Source organism: Sebastes umbrosus, chromosome 10 (assembly GCF_015220745.1).
Source record: "Sebastes umbrosus isolate fSebUmb1 chromosome 10, fSebUmb1.pri, whole genome shotgun sequence".
Classification (NCBI taxonomy): domain Eukaryota; kingdom Metazoa; phylum Chordata; class Actinopteri; order Perciformes; family Sebastidae; genus Sebastes; species Sebastes umbrosus.
This window is the reverse complement of record NC_051278.1, coordinates 25,533,395-25,556,944: the sequence shown is the minus strand read 5'-3', so window position 1 is coordinate 25,556,944 and position 23,550 is coordinate 25,533,395. Positions and strand designations below refer to the sequence as shown.

Here is a 23,550-nt window from a genome sequence, read left to right as displayed (position 1 = left end):
GAGGGGGAAAAAATGACCTGTCTGGATAAGAAGTGTGTGCAGAGACTCATAGATTAAAGTAAGTATTCTGATTATAAAACAATAATTAATGGATATCTTGTTATTTTTCTTCTTCCTGTTTGTTTGTTTGTTTTTTTTTCTTTTCTTTTTCTGTAGCTGCTTGCCAATTTTGTATTGATTAGTACATGGACATTTGTGATTATATTTTGTTTTACTCTATTGGTGATCTATCAATTTGTAACCCCAACCTATATAATTATGCTTAAATACCAATAAAAAAATTGATCACAAAAAAAAAATTAATGGATAGCTTATATTTTTTTATTTTATAACTTAAGAAAAAAAACTTGATTATTTTCCTTTCTCTGTCTCCCCTGAGCTGGTATGTTTGCCCGTTCCCTATAGGCACCACCACTGGCACCTTTGGGTGCAGCAGGCTGCTCACTGTGCACAGGAAGAAGCACCACCTGACGCTTGTGGGGGGCGTGGTGTCGAGCCTTGCATGCACTCGGATCTGTCACCTTCACTGATACCTGCCAGTCAAGTCAGTCTAAGGTAAATGCAATCTATAGAAATAAAACATAGGGGACATTTTAAACCACTGTCCTGTCCTGCTATTTCCCGTCATACCGCGCGTAACGCAGAGCCGAGAGGAGATTATGAGGATTTATGTTGACGTTAGTTGGGGATTAGTGGTCCAGAGCAAAACCGTAACAGACCCAGAAAGAAATAAGCAACGTTTTGGCATTGATGTCGGAGCTGTAGCTTGAAATGAACCTGTGAAGCATCCTGCAGGAGAAGGTGAGGAAGTTGTTCACACACTGCAGCAGCACACAGTCATATACCCGAGCTGTTCTGTGCAGCTGCAGGGACTTTACGCACAAACAAACGCACGTCCCGGTGCCGTATTTAATCTTGCAGAGGGTTTTACATTAAATATACATGCTGCTTCGATCAGTGGAGATCCCATCGAAATATACGCTTGTAAATGTAATTTCATCTGTGCGCAATTACAGTCCCCGTTAGGCGCTCTGTCTCTGCGCGCGACCTGCAATCCCTTTAAACAGCTGCAAATATTGTTTAATGTGTGACATTCAGAAATGTCTCATTCACAGATGTTTTGTAATAAATCAAACCCAGTCTTACCTACTTTTCTGCATTTTTTTATTTTTTATAAATGATTGTCAGTCAAAACACCGAGATGTTGTTGACTCTCTCTCTCTAACCCAGGGCTGCCCAAAGTGGGGCCTGCGGGCCAAAGTTGGCCCGCCATCAGGTTTGATTTGGCTGGCCAGATGTTAGCAAATTATTATTTTTTTTATTAAAGGGACTATTTGTAACTTTCAGAATTGCTTGTTAACAGTGACACCTGTGACCCTTAAGTCAACGAAAGTCGACGTCGGGCTCGCACTAAATAGACATGAACGAGCATTGCTCAAAACAGTGAGGTGACATACAACAGCTAAAACCACAATATCACTATATTTCACCTGCTTGGCAGTAATGTTAGCTTACCAGACGGAGGTCTCTCCATGAAACACTGCTGATCCTAGTGTTGGCTTTTCCTGCTTTAGCAAAAGCGTTCGTAGCCGGAGCTGAAGCAGGAAGAGAAACGTTATCGCCTCCCGACTGCGCCCGCAGGGAAGACACCGGCACCCGGTCGGAGCAATAACGTTTCTCGCTGCGGAGCCCCGCCACTTCACAAGACACGGGAAACCTCTGTTGGTCTGGAGGAGCTGCAGCAGTTATTTCTGCACAAACATCCACTGAACATTCACTAGATATTCTCAGAGCTAAACTAACTCTTCTGCAGTGTGGAGTGAGCGCGCGTTCACGTCTAGAAGTGGAGCGAGACAGCGAGAACGCGCGCGCTGTGTTAGTGAAGGCAAGCAGGCAGCGGAGTGGGGACTTCAGCCACACGCGAGCGCGCATGGGATCCCGACCCGGTACATTTATACGCTTAAAAAGTCCCTTTAAAAGACCCAGCCAACTTTACTGTCTCTTGGAGGCTGTACCAGGCTCGGTTTATGGTTAGAAGATAGTGGCATCCTATGAAACTAGAAAACCTAAGGACTCCATTATACCAATCATGTCATGTTAGCTTGTCAGGAAGGAGGCTAACACTCTAAAGTTGGGCTAAATTTTGGTGGGGAAAAACTGGCATGGCCATTTGTCAAGGTGTTCCTTGACCTCTGACCTCAAGATATGTGACTGAAAATGGGTTCTTTGGGTACCCACGAGTCTCCCCTTTACAGACATACCCACTTTATAATAATCCTATGCAGTTTTGGGGAAAACATGCAGTTTTTTGAATGCAGTATACATGGGAACTTGGGATCCTAGTACCATTTTGCATCTTAACAATACAATACAATAGGTGTTTAATTTTGGACGGTGTCCCTCCATGGAGTTCCAGTTTTGGCCCTCCAAGGGAAAAGTTTGGGCACCCTTGCTCTAACCCGACCAACTTTTTCTTTCGCTTTGTCTCTCTCTAGCCATGAGTCAGTTTCGGGCATTAGCGGGCGTGCTGAGGGGAGGGCGTGTTGGAGGGAGTCGGTGGCTGCGAGGGTGTGGAGGTGGAGGTGGAGGTGGAGGTGGAGCTGTCCCGGCCACCAGGCGCTGGGTTGATCCCAGGAGAGGCTGCTCCACCGGGGCTGCGCCTGTTCCCTCAGCGGTGGCGAGCAGCTCCAGCTATGTGGAGGAGATGTACTTTGCCTGGCTGGAGGATCATAAAAACGTCCACAAGGTAACAGTGTGTGCAACATGTGCAATTTATTCCCACATTAGTGAATAACACAAAAAATATAATATTGAATATAAGTGGTTTTGCCCATGAATGTCCAGCACACCTTAAAACAGAGTTGGTGTAGCAGCTAAATTATAATTAAAAAAAGGGCACTTAAAGGGGAAGTACGCCCATTTTCAAATTTCATACATGTTATTCCTATGGTCTAAGACAGTCCAAAAAATATTAGTAAACATGAACAACTCTCTCCCAAATCCAAAAACTAGAGTGCTAAAATTCAAATTCGTGATGCCATAGGGTATAAAATGTGGAACCGCTCCATAGACAATGAATAGGGAGAGATTTTATAGATGACACTGAGAGCACCCAGGGGAAAGCTCTGAGTATATGGGAACATTACACTACAATAGAATAAAGCTCATTTCAATCTCCAATTCATTGTCTAAAGGCCCTGACACACCAAGCCGACGATCAGCCATCGGAGGGTCGGCGTAGTTATTTTGGTGTGTCCCGCACCGTCGGCTCTAGTCTGCCCATGTTGGAGATATTTCCGAAACGGAAATGAGGAAAATCCAGAGGAAAAACAAACAGGAAGCCTTTCTCATTTTTCATCTTCATCTCATCTGATCATTCCAATACAGTGATATTCTCACAACGACATGGCCATCTGGAATGAAGCTAAGTGGTGTGAAAATGGTCGGCAAACGTTGCTTTGTTTCATTTACTTATCATAACAACAGCTTGTATATCCACAGTCCTCTGTCTTCTTTTTTAAAGTTATTTTTTTGGGGTCATTTTCCATTTTTTTATTGACAGGACAGTGGATAGAGTCTTGAAAGGGGGGAGAGAGAGTGGATGCGGAAAGGGCCACAGGCCGGATTGGAACCCGGGCCGCCGCGGTCAGGACCAAGCCTTAATACATGGACGCCCGCTCTACCAACTGAGCTAACCCAGGCGCCCCACAGTCCTCTGTCTTCTGTTTGCCTTTTTTGAATGACGAATACAGAATACCGCCGGTGTGGAGAGTTATTACATCTCACGCAGGTGCAGAACGTACGTGCTAACTGGCCGTCGCCTGTAATCTTTGCAGTGTGTTTGGGTGCAAGTTGTTGGCCAAAACAAAGGTGACGCGAGACGAAGCGACAGGCAGCCTTCGTCGCCGCTAGTTCTCTGATGTCGGGTTGGTGTGTCCCCAACTTAAGGAGCAACTCCAGACTCTATACCCTATGACATCACAAGTTTGAGACTTGGTTTCTGGCTTTGAGAGAGAGTAGCTCATATTCACAAATATTGATTGATCTTTCCTAAGCCATGGAAATAACATACTGGAATTCTTAATTTAGGTGGTGTTCCCCTTTAATAAATGTGCACTAGAGTGTGCTGGTAGCTCAATTGCCCAGGGCATCTACAAATATAGGCTACTGTAGCTGCAATGTCCTGGATTCCTGGCCCGTCATCCCCCAACCTATTGCAGTCAGTAAGCAGCAGGAATACTTTTGGTCCATGTTTGCGATGGACCTGCTTGCCTCTACTGGATCTGCTCTGTCTCTGTGTTCTAGTCCTGGGACGTATTCTTCCGTAACATCCAGGCCTCCAGTCCGTCTGGCGAGGCGGGCGAGAGACACCCCTCCGCTCTGCTCCAGGGCCGAGTGCTGTCCCACTCACCAGACATGGCACAGAAAGTGGTGGAGGACCACCTGGCCGTGCACACTCTCATTAGAGCCTACCAGGTAGTCCACACACACTCACCCGGCCCAGCTGTGACACACACACACACACACACACACATCAGCTATCAGCTCGTAGAATGTGGATTTATGTTATTTACAAATTAAAAGATTGATCACATATCTCATGGGCATCTGTTTAAATCTTAATGCGGTGTCTGTGTACAGAATTAAGATGTCATCTACCTCGAGCCATGACTGGCTGACTATTTGTATCTCTGTGTGTGTGAAAAATGCATCAAACTAAATCCTCTCGACTTGCCGAAACAGATGCATCTGGCAATGAAAGCTGTTTATACTGTGTGTCCTTGTATTAAAAGGAATATACAATTTGTTTGTCACTGCACGAGGTTATGCAAATTGCAAGATTAACTCCAACCTACTTACCCTCGCTGCTTTCTGAAAACTGGAAATATCAAAGAGACTGCTTAAACAAAGCAGGTGGTAACATTTCCCCTTGCCCTCAAATTAATTCGAGGAACTATCCGAGGGATTTATTAAATTCTGTCTTTTGGCAAAGGCGTCACTTTTATTCCCAGTTTGTTGCAATCCTGGTGGGAATGTGTGTGTGTGTGTGTGTGTACATAGACATAAAAGCACTCCCATGGCGCTCTTTTCTCAGAAGGTTTGACCTGTAACTGTTAGCTTATTCTCCAGCTGTTCACACTCAGCATCATGACGGCAGCCCCTTGCTGAATCTTATTCTCTCCTTCCTGTCACTTTCTCTCCTTTTTTTTTACCTCATTCTCCTCAACTCTTCTTTTTCTTTCCCTCCTTCACATCTCTCTGTGTAGATTCGTGGTCACCATGTTGCACAGTTAGACCCTCTGGGAATCCTGGAGGCTGACCTGGACTCCTTTGTTCCGTCCGACCTGATCACCACCATCGATAAATTAGGTGAGCCTCACGATCATCCCAGACACATCACAAACACCTACCAAAAATCTAAATTGTGAAAAAAGGAATATTTTTGTCATGTCTTGAGTCGATTATCTTCATCGTTTTTCATTTACTCAGGTAGTTTCATAACCATAGACTCCATGAAACCCATGTAAAACAGGCTGTATAATTTTAGAAATACACATAGAAATAAAATGTTTTGTCATCCAAATGCAGGTCTACAGTAATTATATATTTTCTGATTTAGTCTTTGTACAGAAGAGGTATAGAACGCCTTATTTTATCCCCCTTTCCTAACTAAAGCCATATAGAGTTAACCCACAGGCAGTATATTATGCTGATTAGATTCCCACTATAGAACTCCTTCTTTCTAATTACCTCAGGATACTTGTCGTGCTTAAGGATTTCAGTCATAAGCATATTATTCTCATTGGCTGGTGTACTTCAAAAGCTTCATTTGCCTTATAATGAAAATATAATATTTTTCCTGTGCTTTATTTCAATAACATGTCTGTGTCCCTTTGAGGGTTTGTACGATACATGCATGTGCATTCATACACACATTATACACACCCAGGGTTGCATAACTCATCAGACCCAAGAGCGTAAGTGGTATTTCAGTATAAAAGGCCCCATCACGTTCTCCGCCAAGTCTGTATATGCGGGTTGGTCAGCCTAATGCTGTCATTAATCTCAGGCCGAGCTCTTGTCATTCTCCATTTCATTTAGCCGACTGAGGATCGGTGGATGCGGGACGGCCACAGAAAGCGATCGAAGTCTACAGTAATAGCTAGTAAAGAGGAGCGAGAGAGAGAGACATTGTTTCTGTTGGCTGCTGTTATCAGTGATCAGTGCGTGTCAGGACATAGCGTGGCATTATGTATTGTCACTAGGGCTATAGCTCCCTAATGAAAGCTAATGACAGCCTCCGTGGCCCCTTAGTTGGTCAGCTGATAGTACAAGAGTCTATTCTTGGCCCCCTTTGTCTTTGCTTCCTAATATGATTTGCACCTGTCTCCTCTTATGTTGCCTGCAATCTTGAGCTTGACCAGCTCTCTCAGGTGGGCTTTGTCAGCACTGAAACTTATGTGGGGCCGCCGATACTGATGCTGTGTCTCCACATGTCCTGCTATTGTACTGTCTACAAATGGATCCTGGATAATTGTTTTTATTTCATAATCAAACTTTACTTTTTAACAGTTTTTGCCATCAAAAACAGATTTTCCTAGATCAAGATTTAAGTTAATTCACTGCAGTGTTATGCACTATGTTTGCAGGGAGCACTACAGTCCTATTCATTAAAGTCCAGCCCAAAAAGTGATATGGGCACCCTTTAAATTATATAAGATAAATTAGATAGTTAGTTATTATTTTTTTCAATAAATGCATTAATCATTTAGTCTATAAAATGTCAGAAAATTGTGAAAAATTAGCATCACAATTTCCCACAGCCCAGGGTGACGTCTTCAGATTGCTTGTTTTGCCCGACCAACAGTCGAAAACCTCAAAAGATATTCCATTTACAATGCTGTAAAACAGATCATATCAGCAAATCTTCACTCTTGAGAAGCTAGAACCAATGATTGTTTGGCATTTATGCTTGATAAACAGCTTAAACCATTCTTCAATTGTCAACATTTTTAGTTAATCAGTAATCATAATAGTACATTGTTGTACTTTTTGATATTGGTCACACTCTTAGCTCTGATTCCTGCTGCCTTCACATGATATCAGAAGAAATTGAAGAACTTTAAATCTTCAAAGTGTATTGAAATGTCAGATCATGAATTAAACTTGGATGGAGGCAGGTCTTTATGTTATAAATGTTATTGTGCTTAATGAAATGGTTTTGTTCTGGGTGTTTGGTTTGAATCTTTGGATTTTCTGAAACCATGTTGAATTGCATTAGAATAGTGCTCCGTGTAGGCTAACAGCTTTCCTCCTGCAGCCTCTCCTCCCTCTGCAGTGTGGTGTTGCACAAAAACATGATCACAATTCATAGATATGAATAAATGAAATATAACTTTAAAGGTTCTCTATTCAACATTCAGAGCATTAATGTAGCAGCAAACAACTATTTGCTATGTAAAGATATAGAGGAGTAATGTCTACCTGAGCAGAGAATGAAGTTGCTCTCCATTTGTATGGAGAGTAAGAGTAAGTAAGAGCAAGTTATGTGGTAGTCCTGTCTCGAAGGTCTTAAACAAACCTGTGTTTCACATGCTCTTATCGTAGGTTTCTACGGTCTTAACGAGTCTGACTTGGAGATGAGCTTTCAACTGCCCTCCACCACCTTCATCGGAGGAGGAGACACCACTCTTCCTCTTAAAGAAATCATACGCCGACTAGAGGTATTTTCTTTGTTTCCATACATGTGTGTAATGATGGGGGGAAAACCATAACGCTGTACCAAGCAAATTGTTTTTTTTGTCTCTTCTTTTTCAGACATCCTACTGTGGTCACATAGGAGTCGAATTTATGTTCATTAACAACGTGGACCAGTGTCAGTGGATCCGTCAGAAATTTGAGACTCCGGGAATCATGCAGTTCACTAATGCTGAGAAGAGGACTTTGCTCGCCCGCCTGATCAGATCCACACGGTCAGCAATGAATAAGCATCTACTGACTTACACTTTGATGACAGCACGATACCTCACTTTTAGTCATAGCTCACATCAGAGCCTCGCATAACATAAACAAAACTCTTGCATACGCATCTATTTGGAAAGATAAACACCCTATTCTTCATGTGAGCTCATTTTCATCTTTGATATATGATCTCAGAAGTGATCTGCCTATTGTTATTCTTCTTATTGTATTCTTGCTTGTCCTATGCTGTTACACTGTTATCGTTCCTAATTAAAACACATAGTGTTGTTCTAAAAACTATTTTCTGTGACGGAGCTTTAGTTATCATCATTATCAGTCACAGCAGTGTAATCTGTATCATCAGTTGTGTAAAAAAAACATCAATGAAGATTACATCTGAACTTTTTTTATGCCTAGGTTTGAGGACTTCCTGGCCAGAAAATGGTCATCAGAGAAACGTTTTGGTCTGGAGGGCTGTGAAGTGCTCATCCCTGCTCTTAAAACCATGATTGACACGTTGAGCGCTGCCGGCATCGACAGCGTGATCATGGGGATGCCTCATCGGTACTGTGTGTTACACATTTCCTCGCCCCTCAGCTCAATCTATGCATACAGTACAGCTGATTCTTGATTCTTCCATATTTTATATAGGGGTCGACTGAATGTGTTGGCCAATGTGATCCGTAAGGAACTGGATCAGATCTTCTGTCAGTTTGACCCCAAGTTAGAGGCTGCTGATGAGGTGAGGGAAGTGCAGATGTGTCAAAGTGTGGAAAAGTATCAGAGGAAACATTTTGGAGATACAACTGATGATTTATGTCGTATCATTTCTCTACACCTGCAGGGGTCGGGTGATGTCAAATACCATCTTGGGATGTACCACGAGAGGATTAACCGTGAGACGGACAAGAACATCACGCTGTCACTCATGGCGAACCCCTCCCACCTGGAGGCGGTAGATCCGGTGGTGCAGGGCAAGGCCAAAGCTGAGCAGTTCTACAGAGGAGACACTCGGGGAAAGAAGGTAACACTTATTGTACCGGGTACATGGTGGCTTATTTTGTGTTTTGTGCTTTCCGTAAGAGATGCATTGTGTTACTCTGTTCTGTTAAAGTCTCTGATGTGATTTTTCAAGGTGATGTCCATCTTGATGCACGGTGACGCTGCTTTTGCTGGACAAGGAGTTGTGTATGAGACTTTCCACCTCAGTGAGCTCCCCTCCTACACCACACATGGTACAATCCACGTGGTGGTCAACAACCAGGTATTGGAGAGTTTGTTGTCAGCATGTTATGGCAGTAGAACTAATACTATTGCTTATACTAATGATCTTAATGTTACTACTAGTGCTATTATTACTTCTGTTACTATTAATAATAATAATAACTGGGGCTCAACGACAATTCATTATCGTCTGTCAACTGAAGATGTGATCATATTGTGTTACTGTTTTACACAATTCTGTTGTTTAAATTAATTATTCCAAGAAAACTCTAAGTAATTAACAAAATTAGCTATTGAACATTTCGTTTTACACGTGTTAAACAGACTGTTTCTAAGAATCAGAAATGCTTGTTAACAGCGACACCTGCGGCCGTTAAGTCAATGAAAGTCAGCGTCGGGTTCGCGCTTGTGCTCGCTCTACATAGACATGAACGAGCATCGCTCAAAACAGTGAGGCGACACACATCAGCTAAAACCACAATATCACTCTATATTTCACCTGCTTGGCAGTAATGTTAGCTGACCAGACGAAGGTCTCTCCATGAATCAATGCTGATCCTAGTGTTGGCTTTTCCTGCCTCAGCCTCCCGACCGCGGCCGGAGGGAACAGGGAAGACACCGGCACCCGGTCAGAGACGATAACGTTTCTCGCTGTGGAGCCCCGTCACTTCACAAGACACAGAAAACCTCTGTTGGTCTGGAGGAGCTGCAGCATTTATCTCTGCACAAACGTCTGCTGTACATTTACTAGATATTGTCAGAGCTACTAACTCCTCTGCAGTGTATAGTGTGCGCGCATACACGTGAGGTGGAGTGAGCTAAGTGAAGGCAGGCAGGCAGCGGAGCAGAGGAGCAGAGTACAGCAGAGACTCCGGCCCTGGAGACCAAAGCTACGGTCTCCCCCGCGTCCTCCGACCGCGGCCAACACTGTTTGACAAGTCGGGCTTCACTAGATATAACTTTGGTGCTTCCGTGTAGTTTGTGTTAGAGTCTTGTCTGAACAGCGTAGCCACACGCGAGCGCGCATGGGACACCGACCCGCATTGATTTATACGTGTAAGAAGTTACAAACAGTCCCTTTAAAGGGATAGTCTGGGTGTTGTTGAAGTGGGGTTGTATGAGGTACTTATTCATAGTCAGTGTATTACCTACAGTAGATGACGGTCGGCACGTCCCCAGTTTGGAGAAGAAGAAAGGAGTTACTGCATGGAACCACTAGTGATTCCAGTGAATCCAGGTAAAATTACAGTTTTTATTCAATGGAGTCTGGTGGCTTTGTACATTGCTTTGGTTCCGTGCAGTAACTCCTGTCTGCTTCTTCAAGCTGGGGGAGTGCCGACCGTCATTTACTGTAGGTAATACCCTGACTACGGGTAAGTACCTCATACAACCCCACTTCAAAACACCCAAACTATCCCTTTAAGAGATTTTCCAATGTTACTCATAACAGGAGAGCACATTTTGTTGTACTGAACATCATTTTGATCATTTTGCATGTGGTTCTAGGCTCTAAATGATGTCATATTTGGCATGTGATTGTTGCCTCTCAGATTGGCTTCACCACAGACCCTCGAGTGGCCCGCTCCTCACCCTACCCCACCGACGTGGCTCGGGTTGTCAATGCACCCATCTTCCATGTGAATGCAGATGACCCCGAGGCCGTCATGTATGTGTGCCGGGTGGCTGCAGAGTGGAGGACCACCTTCAACAAGGACGTTGTCATTGACCTGGTTAGTCCCAGCCGAGTCTTAATGGATTAACAGGAAACTAAGTACACACTTAAACATGACTTCTTTGTGTATTTACAGGTTTGTTACAGGCGCTTCGGCCATAATGAGATGGACGAGCCCATGTTCACCCAGCCGCTGATGTACAAACAGATCTGTCGGCAGGAGCATGTGCTGAAAAAGTACTCCGACAGGCTCATTGCAGAGGGAGTGGTGACACTGCAGGAATTTGAGGTTTGTGATCTAATGCTGTTTGCTCTTGTTCAATATACTGTATATTGGTAGTTGCTACTGTATGCTGTTTTATTTGGTATCGCCATCCGCTGGACTATGTGCGTTAAATCACACTTAGATATTACCCTAGCCTTCGAGTAAATATGTTGCGGCAGCACTACTGCATTTCAGTTTCAATTTACTGCCTCAGTTCTATCACCCAGCCTCACAATCCCTCACATAGAGTATATATTGCTCAATGAAGTTGAAGTATACTTCAGATTCTGGCGCCATTCAATGGAATTGCTCAGGTTCTTCATCCAAAACAGAAACTCTGATCGTAACATCCATTCTGAACATTTTTTTATACCATGTCAGAGAAACACTTCCTGGCTTTTGATGGACATTGTTTTCTGTTGTGTGGCCCTCATCTGTAATAAAACAAGGCAGAACCATTACTGCCGGTGGAGACTTCTCCCCCCCCTCTCTTATTCTCTTTCTCTCTGTCTCAGCTACACACAGTTTTGGTTAGTCAGCTGTAGTCCTTTAATTGAAGTAAACTGTGCTTTGGTTAATATGTGGCATTTTTCATTGTTCCTATTGCACATTACCAAATGTGGTTGCAGGAAGAAGTTGCCACATATGACAAGATATGTGAGGAGGCATACACCAGCTCCAAGGATGAAAAGATTTTACACATTCGACACTGGCTCGACTCCCCCTGGCCAGGTAAATTGTCCTTTTGCAATCCAGTAATTCATGTTAAAAAAAAAGAAAAAATCTTTTGATTGACTGCCTTTAATGTGAATTAGGGGTGTTGCGATATACCGGTATTGACGATAACCGTAAAATATTTATATCATGTTAATAATACACATGATAATATCATGTAAACATTCCGGTGCCTCTTAAATGTGCAATTGATAACTTTGATAACATTCAGCCACTAGATGTTGCATTCTCCGTCCCCCTTCCATTGCATTCACTTCACAACAAATGGTTGCCAGTTCGTTGCATAACCTGCATATTTTATTGTTGAGTGGAGTGAGACTTAGACAGTCATGTCAAGTGATGAATCTTTCGTGGTAGAGTAATGAAGTAGTTTTGCAACATGTATAAGCCTACATTAGGGGTGTGCGTGCGTGCGTGCGTGCGTGCGTGCGTGCGTGCGTGCGTGCGTGCGTGCGTGCGTGTGCTAGTGAGCGTGCATGTGCTAGCGTGTGTGCATGTGTGCATGCTCCCCCTCCTCCGCTGCCGTAGTTTCAGCAATCACCAAAGTCATACCTTTAGTGGCACCTTTCTAAAAGCTCTGTGGATTTTTTTTTTTTTTTTTATTCGTCTGCATAAAAATGTCATCAATAACACCTTTAAATCATAATATATACAGTTATGGTTACAGACTCTCTCTCCACATTCCTTTGAGTGTAATTAATTTGCCAAAAAAGAGACAAAAAGTTAAAGATGAATTTGACTGATAGCATAATTATTATTATTATTTTAAAATTTTCTATAGATATTGTGATAATATTGTTATTGGGAATTCTTTTGGCCATTATAATCGGGTTGTGAAAATCAGATATCGTGACAACCCTACTGTGAATGCGTTCTGTTCTGCTGGAGTGAAGCTGTCTCTTTCTCTTTCTCTTTCTCTTCCTCTTTTCTCTCTGTGTAGATTTCTTCACAGCAGAGGGAGAGCCCAAGAGCATGAGCGGTGTCCCTACAGGACTGGATGAGGAGTTCCTGCAGCACATTGGCCAGACAGCCAGCTCAGTGCCTCTGGACGATTTTAAGATCCACCCTGGTGAGTTTAGTTGCTTTGTGCTGGAGAAAAGCGCAGAGAGACAGGCCATGGTAATGCTGATGATAGTAGTCCTGCTGATATAGGACAAAGACAGGAGAGCACACATTACTGCAGGGTATGGGAAACATGCTCCTGAATGATAAAGATCCTTATAATCCCATAAACCTCTGTGCCACATTTACTTCATTTTTCGTCTACAGGGATGATATTAAGTCAATTAAAGCAGTTCACCTGTAAACACATCCTTTCCTAACAGCAGGTGTTTGGCCTGCACAGCTGATTTGGCGCATGCTATAACAATTAAGACTGCCACAAGGGTTTTTAATGTTATTTACAACACAGTATGTCAGTCCATTGCGTTTTACACTCCCTTCCCCAGTGCTTTCCTAAATTATCACTTGGTTTAATTTTTGTTCCTCTGTCTGTGTGTGTGTGTGTTCTCCAGGTGTGTCTCGTATCCTGCGTGGTCGAGCTGACCTGGTGAAGAATCGACAGATGGACTGGGCTCTAGGAGAGTACATGGCCTTTGGTTCCCTTCTCAAAGATGGCATCCATGTACGACTCAGCGGGCAGGATGTAGAGCGGGGCACCTTTAGGTGAGTCCATGTCAACACAACTGAAAACTCTCTTCAAGGATCTATATGAATCTTTGTTTTAAACCTCTAAATGCCTTCTTGTATTAATGAGCTCCCACTGCCACCACAGTGTAGTATCAAGTAGTAGTATTAAGTAAATATCAAGTGTAGTTAGTGAATAAACAGAGCATTTGAAGAATATTGATTTTTACAGTCTTCATTTTTATAGCTTGAGAGTCATTGTGGAGTCACAGTCTCTCCACTCACTGAATAAACTCACTTACTGGGTTTTTCCAGGCACAAATTAGCTTTATCTTTCCTTACAGTGATGTAGGGCTTGGTACTAATTATATAAAATTGCTAATAAACTTTGAGCTTAATCATATTAAGATGAAATTACATTATTTTTTTATCATTCAACAAATTAGTTGACAGGAGTGCCTTGGTAACTGAATGATTACAGCGCATGCAATATAACCGCAACATCCTGGGTTCAATTCCGGCCTTGGGACACTTTGTTGCATGTCATACACATGGATGTATAAAGAGAACTGGATACAGCATTGTAGGCCGGCTCCCATTAATTCCTATGAGAGTTGCTCGGTGGCGCATAAAACCAAAAAGGCTCGACTGTCGAGTGATAAAGTACCCGTATCATCCGGCGATCTTCTGCAGTCATTGGGCCCATAGAGCAGGCGCAGTAGAGTTTCCTTTAACTCCGCCACCCAGCCCTCGCTCCAGCCTCGGTCTGGGTCTCATTCACATGAACGGAGGAAGGGAAATAACTCTGGATTCAGCTATTAGTGCATTTTGCAACTTTTAGGACCTAATGATTTAAATAAGGACTATTCAAGTGTTCGTACTGGGAAAGAATGATCCACTGAGTTACAGACATCTCTTTCCCAATGTAAGTCTATGGGAAAAGTATTTTTGGGCCCAATGGCATCATGTGACAGACACAGACGTTGTAGTACTGCCGTTTGGCCACTACAAAAATTAGCTTCAAAGCCCGGTGCTCTTCTTGGAGGCTTGGTCATACCCCTCTATGGTCAAAGGTCAAGGTCACCTCACATCCGTCCCATTCTCGTGAACGTATCTCAGGAGTGCCTTGAGGGAATTTCTTCAAAGTATGAACTGATTATATTTTCGTGGTCAAAAGTCAAGGTCACTGTTACTGTAACTCAAGAATTCATATGCTAATGTATCACACAAATTTCTAACAGGATAAAATTATGAAGTGATGACATGTTTAGACAGACATGGTGGATGTAAACCGCAACTTGAATGATTGGCGGAAGCATATAACCATGAGGCGGTAATTCTAGTTTCTCATTTAATGTACAACACTGGAGCACAGCATTTTATATGTAATTTTGCATACATTTGCAATATTGTGATATACAGTATATCAATATTGGAAAAAATCCTTAATAATGTGATAATGATTTCAACTACGTCACAAAGCCATACAGTGACTCAAATTGATATTGGCCCAAATGTACTATTTTAAAACATTTGTTGAGTCTGTCAGGGTCAGCGATAAAGGGTAAGGAACAGTCACCTAAGGATAGTGAATTAAGTAATTATGGGTGGGGGTGGGGAGGGTGGCACAGGGAGTCTGACAGACACAAGACGTCAGCACAGTCTCCTGGGAACGGCGAAGCCCACATGGTGTTGTCATGGTATGGAGGGACGAGTGACACGTGAACAAAACCAGCTCCCCCTTTCACTGTGCCTGTCTCATCTGTCCCCTATCATTTCTCCACCAGCCCATCTTCACTGACACCAACTCCCCCTCCCCCTTCCCCCCTCCCACTCTCCCTCTCAGCTCACAGCGACATACATCACACTAACTAACCAGAGGCTACGGGGCTTTTTTCTTTTGCCTCGCATTTACCACTGACATGTACTTCTCCCCATCCGCTGTCCCCTTCGGCGGGGTAATTTGCCTGGCTGAAAAAAAAAAATGACAGCAGTCAAACACTGCATCCACCCTTCATCTCTGTATCACCTGTTGTTCATTTAAATCCTCCTGTGTGTCAGTTGAGAGTCCACACTTTATTTGTGTTCTTTCTCATTGTACTTCAGCTATATACTTTACCCCCTTTACCACCCCTCACTGCTTCTTTTCCCCACCTACACTCTTTTTCATCCCCCACTACTCTGTTTCCCTTCACAGTTCTTAGGAGCTGAGCATATTGGCATGTTACAGTCGAGTGGGCCTGTTTGCATTTCTGTGATGTACGTAACAGCGTGCACTAATGGATTCAGTCGTCGTGTTTGGGTGGGTTGCGTGCACTGCGCCGTGCACCCCTTTCCCCGACTAATGGGGCCCCCAGGCAGAGGAAGTGTGTGTGTTTTTGTGTGTGTATGTGAAAGAAAGAAAGAAAGAAAGAGGTGGGCACACAGTTTATGAGGCAATCCCAGAGAAAGACCTCATTCTCGTGAGGTTTCTGGGTCCTCTTTGGATTGTGTCGAGAAAATGAAACGTGAGATTAGGTGCGTTACCTCAATTAATGCTGGACGCTCTCGATTTTGTTCGTTCATCAAAGGATTTCTTGAAGAGAGAGTGTATATACAAATGTGGAGCAAGGATCAAACAAAACAATTATGCATACATTATATGTCCTCATTAGTTCATAATTATGTATGATATTATTCAAAGGACTCAAATCATGATCATCTAGTCTTCTGGGTGGTAATATATCACATTCAAGATAATAATCAATAGATTTTGGTTATATCCTGCAGTACTTCCGCCTGACTTTTACATAACCTCTCGCACTGTGTGTGTGTGTGTGTGTGTAGATGTCATTAAAGTGATGTTAAAGGGGTTTAAGTGATTGTCTGATCGTGCTGGTTTTGAAGGCTGATTCCTGCACTGGGAGCGAGCGCGCTGCTAGAGCTTGTTAACACTTGGCTCTTTGCTCCCATCAACTCTTGTTGGGCCTCATTCTGACTGAAGATGAGGAGAGAGGAGGGTACTCTTCATGGAGTGCCTTTATGGGCCAGAAACACCCGCTGCTGTGTGTGTGTGTGTGTAGCCTGCATGTACTGGGTTAAGAACATTTTGAAGAAATCCCATTACTCTGTTGTTTTCACCACCATCATTTAGGACCGCTTAGAGTCCTGAAAGTCTTTTGTGGCAATATCGTTCTGCTGTTGTACATACCACACTTTGTTTTTTGTCCTCTACTGTAAATACGAGTGGTGAAATGATTTGCTAAAGAAATAATCAATAATGGATTCGTCATTTAAGTAATTTATCAAGCAATAAACATTTTTTTTTACCTTTTTATAGACTAGAAAATCCATAGTTTAATCACTTCTGAAAATAATCATGAGATGCAGCCTTGCTGAAACCCTTTTTGTATACAACATGTGTCACAGTCTTTAAATTGATTTGTGTGGTTGTTTTTCTTTATATCCCACTTTATCCATAAATCTCAGCTAAATGTGATATATTTGCTCTCTTAGATGATGTCATTACACTGATTTAATTTTGGTGTTACACAATCTCTTTAAGTACCACACACAAAATGATGACTTGGCACAAAGGGGGTGTTTTTTAGCCACGCTAGAACCATGGCTCTAGGGATGGCACTGTCTGTCTGTCTGTCTGTCTGTCTGTCTGTCTGTCTGTCTGTCTGTCTCTCTCTCTCTCTCTCTCTCTCTCTCTCTCACTGTCTCTCTGTCTCTCTGTCCGTCCGTCAGTCAGTCCACTTTGGTCCAGGCTGAAATATCTCAACAACTGTTAGATGGATTGTCATGGTGCCTGTTAACATGATGTCTAGAGGAACACAAGGTGTAACGTAATAGGTTTACCCGACCTTTGAAAAATGATGGGACTGACACAGCTGACACAAAATAGCTACTGAAGCACTTTAAGTGTAACAAAGGGTGACAATAAATACAGGTCAACATAAAAATTATTAACAAAGAAAATCACAGAAGCAAATAAGGCGTTATGGTCTCCAAGGCCAAAAGAACAAACAAATAAACCCACACTTACTAGAAAATAAAGACTCCATCAATCCACTGAAAAGAAAAAGACAATACTAAAGACTGAATCCTAATGACTTTGGTATTAATGTTACAGTAGCATGCTAACACACTTAACTAAGATGGTGAACATGGTAAACATGCTAAACTTTACCACGTTACCATTTTCATTGGGAGCATGTGAGCTCAAAGCACTGCTGTGTCTAAGTACAGGCTCACAGAGCCAGTAGCATTGCTGTAGTCTTGTTTCTGGATGCCTGCTTCAGTCCTTTCTGTCTCTGCCTCTCTTGTGTTTTGCAGTCACCGTCATCATGTTCTGCACGACCAAGAGGTGGACAAACGTACCTGTGTTCCCATGAACCACCTGTGGGTCGACCAGGCTCCTTACACTGTCTGCAACAGCTCCTTATCAGAGTATGGAGTGCTAGGTGAGCCACACAGCATGCTTTAGTGCATAAGTCATTTTGTAGCTCTGTGTAATGATGACTGTGACTTCAGGTTTTGAGCTTGGCTTCGCCATGGCCAGTCCGAATGCTCTGATCCTCTGGGAGGCCCAGTTTGGAGACTTTCACAACACAGCCCAGTGCATCATTGACCAGTTCATCAGCCCGGGCCAGGCCAAGTGGGTCCGCAACAATGGTATTGTCCTGCTGCTACCACATGGGATGGAGGGAATGGTGAGAAGGGAAAATAAACTGGCCTATATTATGTTATTTTGTAGTATTTACAGATGAATTTGTATATTTTTGGTATATATGTTTCAGTGAGATTCCTCTTCTTCTTTTCTGTCCTCAGGGCCCAGAACATTCATCAGCTCGCCCTGAACGCTTCCTGCAAATGAGCAATGATGATCCCGATCACTTCCCCGTATGTTCACATGTGCAATTTATATTATGGTTCAAATGGTTACCAATTTGAGGAACGTCATTACCCAATGCAGAAACTCTAAGGCCGCCACACAGTGCGCTGCTCTCACTCCACAGTGTGCTGCAGTTAACATCCAATAGCTTCCTGTTTTATTGGCCATGCTGATGTCATGACCACTTAAGTGATGGCTTAAGTGATGATTGCCAATTTCTCTAGAGCTGAAAAGTCTCTTCATTATGGCCTCCAAATAGTTGGTATTCAGCAGTATTTCGGGTCCCAAGGGTGCGCTGGTATGAGGGAACGTTCAAGGAGGGAACCGCAGCGGGCTGTATCAGCAGAAGCTCACCAGATTCATCTTCAAATGGGGTATTGATCAAACTATTAGTGGGAGCATACTAAGGGATTAACATTCTCTGTCCTGTGTGTGTGTGTGAGAAAGATACAGTGCACTGATGCACTCATGCTTTACGTCTCCTGCCCAATTATGAGAACAAAACATTGCTGCAACCAACACTATAACTCTGTATTTTTTTTTTCTACATAAAGTTCAATTTCTGTTTTCAGAATCAATAACCTTAGCTATTCCTTTGTAATTCTTCTCTTTTTCTTTACGAAGGAGTTCAGTGGAGATTTTGAGGTCCAGCAGCTGCACGACTGTAACTGGATTGTGGTCAACTGCTCCACGCCTGCTAACTACTGCCATGTGCTCAGACGGCAGATTCTGCTGCCATTCAGAAAACCGGTAAAGTATAACATCGTCTTCACTGTATTTTATGTGTGTCTTACTTAGCTCCGGTTTGTGCATGTCCATTAATTATTGATTTAACATTGGAAATTGTGCGTAGATTGCATTGAAGTCACACTTATACAGTAAACCTACTACTGCAAAAAGTCCAGATGGGTCATTTGACAACACGTGCTGATGTTTAGAAGACATTTCCAGAGTCTTAAAACTCTTATTTCCTTGCTGACATTAACAATATTTAGTTTGCTTTGTATTTATCTTCGAGGAAAACAATGGATCATAGCTGTTATACATCAGACCGGCACATACGGGTACTTTGCAAAAAGTCAAGGCAGCGCCCCCTTTTGGGGGAAAGAAAACCGAAGATCCCATAGACGTCAATGCAATTTGACGTATGTTTGGATCTTAATTTTGACAAATTCGTATACATTCATCTCTTGTTAAACAAACGATTGTTTTATATATGTTTCCAATATTTTGCGACCTTGCCTAAACCTGAGCGTTCGCAATACCTTAATAAATTAAGGTTGATCACCATCGCCATTGTAGCCATGCAAGTCACTGTCACCAGCGTCATTTAGCCATTTATCACACTGACAGTGTGGAAGCCTAGATTAACTTACTACACAACAGCTTTTAGTCATTTTCCATTTTCTCTCCGGTGACGGCGAGTTTCTTTTCCCCAAAATGGAGCCTAACCTCGGCGATGACGCCATGCTGGTCTGGTCTATAGCTTGGAGCCATAAAGACCCTCTAGTATATCTTTTTAGGACGTAGCAGAGGAAAGAATCGGAGATCAGCGTTTTTGGATTTATTGTTGGTGCAAACAACTACACAGCAACTCTTCGGCATAGCGTTATTACTTCACATTTGTTTTGCTTTATCATGACAGAAAAACTGTCAAAACTATGTTATGATACAATACTATATCACAACCATGCTTCAAAAAGAATCTCAGTTTGCAGAAAGATGCACAACCTTAGATAGTATTTACCTACTCATTTACAGTACAAATGTGGTTCTGTTTGTAATTAATTGGTACTTTGAACCTCTAAAGTAGAACTAGTATGGGTATAAAGTTTTAGGATGTAAAGCATTTCTCCTTTTTGCTCTTTTTTTAGTCTCTCTCAGTTTTCAGCCACTGTGAACATCTTAACTGATCCCCTGTCGCACATAAATGCAATGCTTTGCGAAGCATGAGAAAATGACTTCCTGAGCAAATTAGCGAGGGGGCCAATAGGGGATAATATTGTTTGTTTTTTATGAAAAACTCTGGACTTGGTCGGCTGAGCACAAAGAGTTTTATTTATTTCATTCTTAAAGAAATGTTTCCTTTTTTCTCCCACTGCTGATGTTGCGTGCTATATGGTGGCAACAAATTAGCGTGAAAAGAGATAAAAACTTTTATCTCTGGAGTCTTTTCAAAGTGCGCAATGAAGTTACGGATGATGGAATCAATCTGTTGTTTGTCATTGAGAGAGATTTTTTTCCGGTTTTTTTTCCACAGCTAATCATTTTCACTCCAAAATCTCTGCTGAGGCACCCCGATGCAAGATCCAGTTTTGATGACCTCGCCGAAGGTGGAGTTTTACTTTGTCTCTGTAAAATACGAAGTGAAATGTCGGTACAGGGATAGTTAACATATCGTATCATTTTCAATGTCTGCAGGCACTAAATTCAAGAGGTTGATTCCTGACAAGAGCCCTGCGAGTCAAAACCCAGCCCAAGTGAAGAGGGTGATCTTCTGCACTGGCAAAGTCTACTATGAACTGGCTAGAGAGAGGAAACAGCACAAATTGGAGAGAGACATCGCCATCGTCAGACTCGAACAGGTGTTTAATCCCTCGCCTCTGTCTGTGCATGCCATGAAATGAGAGTGATGCAATGTCGTCATTTCTTCCTCCACTTATTCTTCGACCTCCCCCCCTCAGATCTCTCCGTTCCCGTTTGACCTGGTCAGAGCAGAGGCAGAGAAATATTGCAACGCTGAACTGGTCTGGTGTCAGGAGGAGCACAAGAACATGGGTTACTATGATTACGTCCGGCCGCGTTTCCTCACAGTGGTGGCCAACCAGAAGCACATTTGGTAAGGGTTCCTGTTCACTTGTCATCCGATTTGTTCATGACAGAGGTCAAATGGGACAACCCCATTTTAGAGAATCAGGTAACAAACCTTCAGTGTTTTTTCAGGTACGTGGGACGGGACCCTGCAGCTGCTCCCGCGACAGGGAACAAGTCCACCCACCTGAATGAGCTGAAGAGGTTCATGGACACGGCTTTCAACCTGAGCGCCTTCCACGGGAAGGACTAGCAATTGAGAACTGGAGCAAGAACCAGACTGGAGGTGCAGTTTCATCTCCAACCATCATGGTGTATTTATTAAGTCTTGATGTGGCAAATTGGCACATTTTAAAAAGTCTTTTAACTTTGTGACAATCTATAGCATAGCCTAGTGTTTTTAGTAATTGTAATTTTAACCCCTGATAATCTTATGTGAAAGATAAGTCTGCAACGCTAACCGACTGCACAACATTTCTGTCTTTTGAGATTTAGTAAGTGATCATTTTTCAATCCCGACCAATCATGGCTTGCAGTCTTTCACAACCTGCAACAATTATGATGTGACAAGCATCACGAAGCACAACTATGCGAGAAAAGGCTAAATAAATTGGACGCAGTAGTCTTCCCAGGGCCTCGCGAGTATCCTAAATGCGTCTTGTCCTCCACTGTGACACGGGATGGAATGACAAATTGTTGTGTCCTGGCCATGCCCCCATGTCAAGTGAAATCAAGTCTTTGATATTTTTATGCACCAAATCACCCTTCATCCTCATACCCTCAGTTTGGACAAGGAAAACCTCCGCACAAAACACCTCATCTGTGGGATCAGGCCATTTACAGGCCGATATCATGTAGTCTGGATCTGCACTTTTTTCAACAACACTATTCAACACAGGACCTTTATGAGGGCTTTAACAGAATACAGCACAAAGTCTTGTCTAAAGAGAACCAGGCACAACGATTTTCAGCCTCTAAACGGTGCTACACCTCCAACACCTTTATTTCATATTAAAAGAAACACAAACATTAAATATAAGTCACATAATTGTCACCTAGTTGTGTGGTGAAGTAGTAATCTTTGTACCCCTAATAACATTCACACACCAACATTTAGATTTGTGAAAATCTCTGAGCAGCTTTAATACTGTAAATACCTTTATTGCTGCCATGCTGAATACTAGTTTATATATATATATTAGTAGCACAGATTTGTATAGATTTTTGTAGATGAATAGCAGAAGCTACGAGAAGCACACAAAGCACCAACTGGTGTATTTAAACAATGAATGTGAAATACATATCGCAGGTATGAAGACTGTTTTGAAATTTAACACATCAGTAGGTTTAGTGCCTGTATTCGCTTTGGCTACCTTAGCTGTTAGTGAAGGAGTGTGTGGTATTTATTGTCACACCTCACTTCACCGGGAGACATGAGCCAGCTGGCACAGAGACTTGCAGCCATGTTTTCTACTTAGGACATAAGGCTCAGCTTCCTCTTCGGAGGCTGAGGGATGCACGGCGCACACGTAAACACAGCAAAGCTTTGGATGCTTTGAGAGCAATATTGACGCCTGGTTGTCACATTAAAATCCCCAGGTATTTAAGAGAAATAATATTTGTTACCACTGTGCTTTAGAAATGTTATGCTTCCTGTTTAGCTATACTGTAGCTCACCTTTAAAACTTCTAGCTGGGAAATTTGACCATAAGCCATACACAAAATGCAATTTTAAATATCTAATTATTTAATTAAAAGAGGTTTATATGTGTTGGGAATAATAAGATATGCAATAAAATATATTTAAGTTTAATAACATGCTTTGGTCATGATTTTTGTTTGCAGATGATGTTTGACAGTGTTAAATGGTTAAAGCAATAAATATCACATTCTTCTTTTTACAAATGAAAGTTTAATTTATTAGCAGTAAAATGCACCATTTCCTCATTTTTATACACTCAGACTCATACACTATTAGCAGACTTGAGATAAATATTGCTGTGTGACTGACATCAGAATCAGTTTGTAAGCTTTAATGCTCTCTTCTACTTGTGCTCCTGTTTTCATTTACTGTTATTCCATCACTTGTGGCCACAGTGGCTGCCGTTCAGAAAAAGTTCCCGTACACACCAGGGCAGAAATGAGCTATTGAGGCCCCTCCTAACACCACACCTATCACCTTCTGTGCATCATGTACTGTATATACCTTGTCCCCTCCCAAGTTGTCATTAAGTGAAATGCACACAGTGGACTACACGTCATATTCATTATTTGCCCATAAATCAACGCCTAAACCTACGCTGGAATTATACAACCAGGGTTTCTGTGTGTCGGTTAGTTTGTGGTAATTAAACATAATTTAGGAATTAAATGAAA

General features: G+C 42.5%; 1 protein-coding gene across 2 annotated transcripts; it reads left to right on the top strand.

Annotated features, from left to right (window-relative positions):
* Positions 1–413: 413 nt before the first annotated feature.
* Positions 414–22,987, top strand: ogdhl (oxoglutarate dehydrogenase L). 2 transcript variants are annotated; one of them, XM_037781691.1, is made up of 23 exons: positions 414–555; positions 2,496–2,746; positions 4,306–4,476; positions 5,268–5,370; positions 7,609–7,724; positions 7,819–7,973; positions 8,380–8,526; positions 8,614–8,704; positions 8,807–8,986; positions 9,098–9,226; positions 10,737–10,916; positions 10,995–11,147; positions 11,753–11,855; positions 12,799–12,927; positions 13,373–13,523; positions 17,805–17,932; positions 18,003–18,181; positions 18,300–18,371; positions 18,988–19,113; positions 20,624–20,696; positions 20,785–20,948; positions 21,048–21,202; positions 21,307–22,987. In XM_037781691.1, exons 2-23 carry the CDS (start codon positions 2,498–2,500, stop codon positions 21,425–21,427), a joined length of 3,075 nt encoding a protein of 1,024 aa, XP_037637619.1. In that variant the 5' UTR covers positions 414–555; positions 2,496–2,497; the 3' UTR covers positions 21,428–22,987. The 2 variants fall into 2 exon arrangements, with proteins under 2 accessions (XP_037637619.1, XP_037637618.1); XM_037781690.1 differs by lacking the exon at positions 414–555 and adding an exon at positions 567–801.
* Positions 22,988–23,550: the final 563 nt, after the last annotated feature.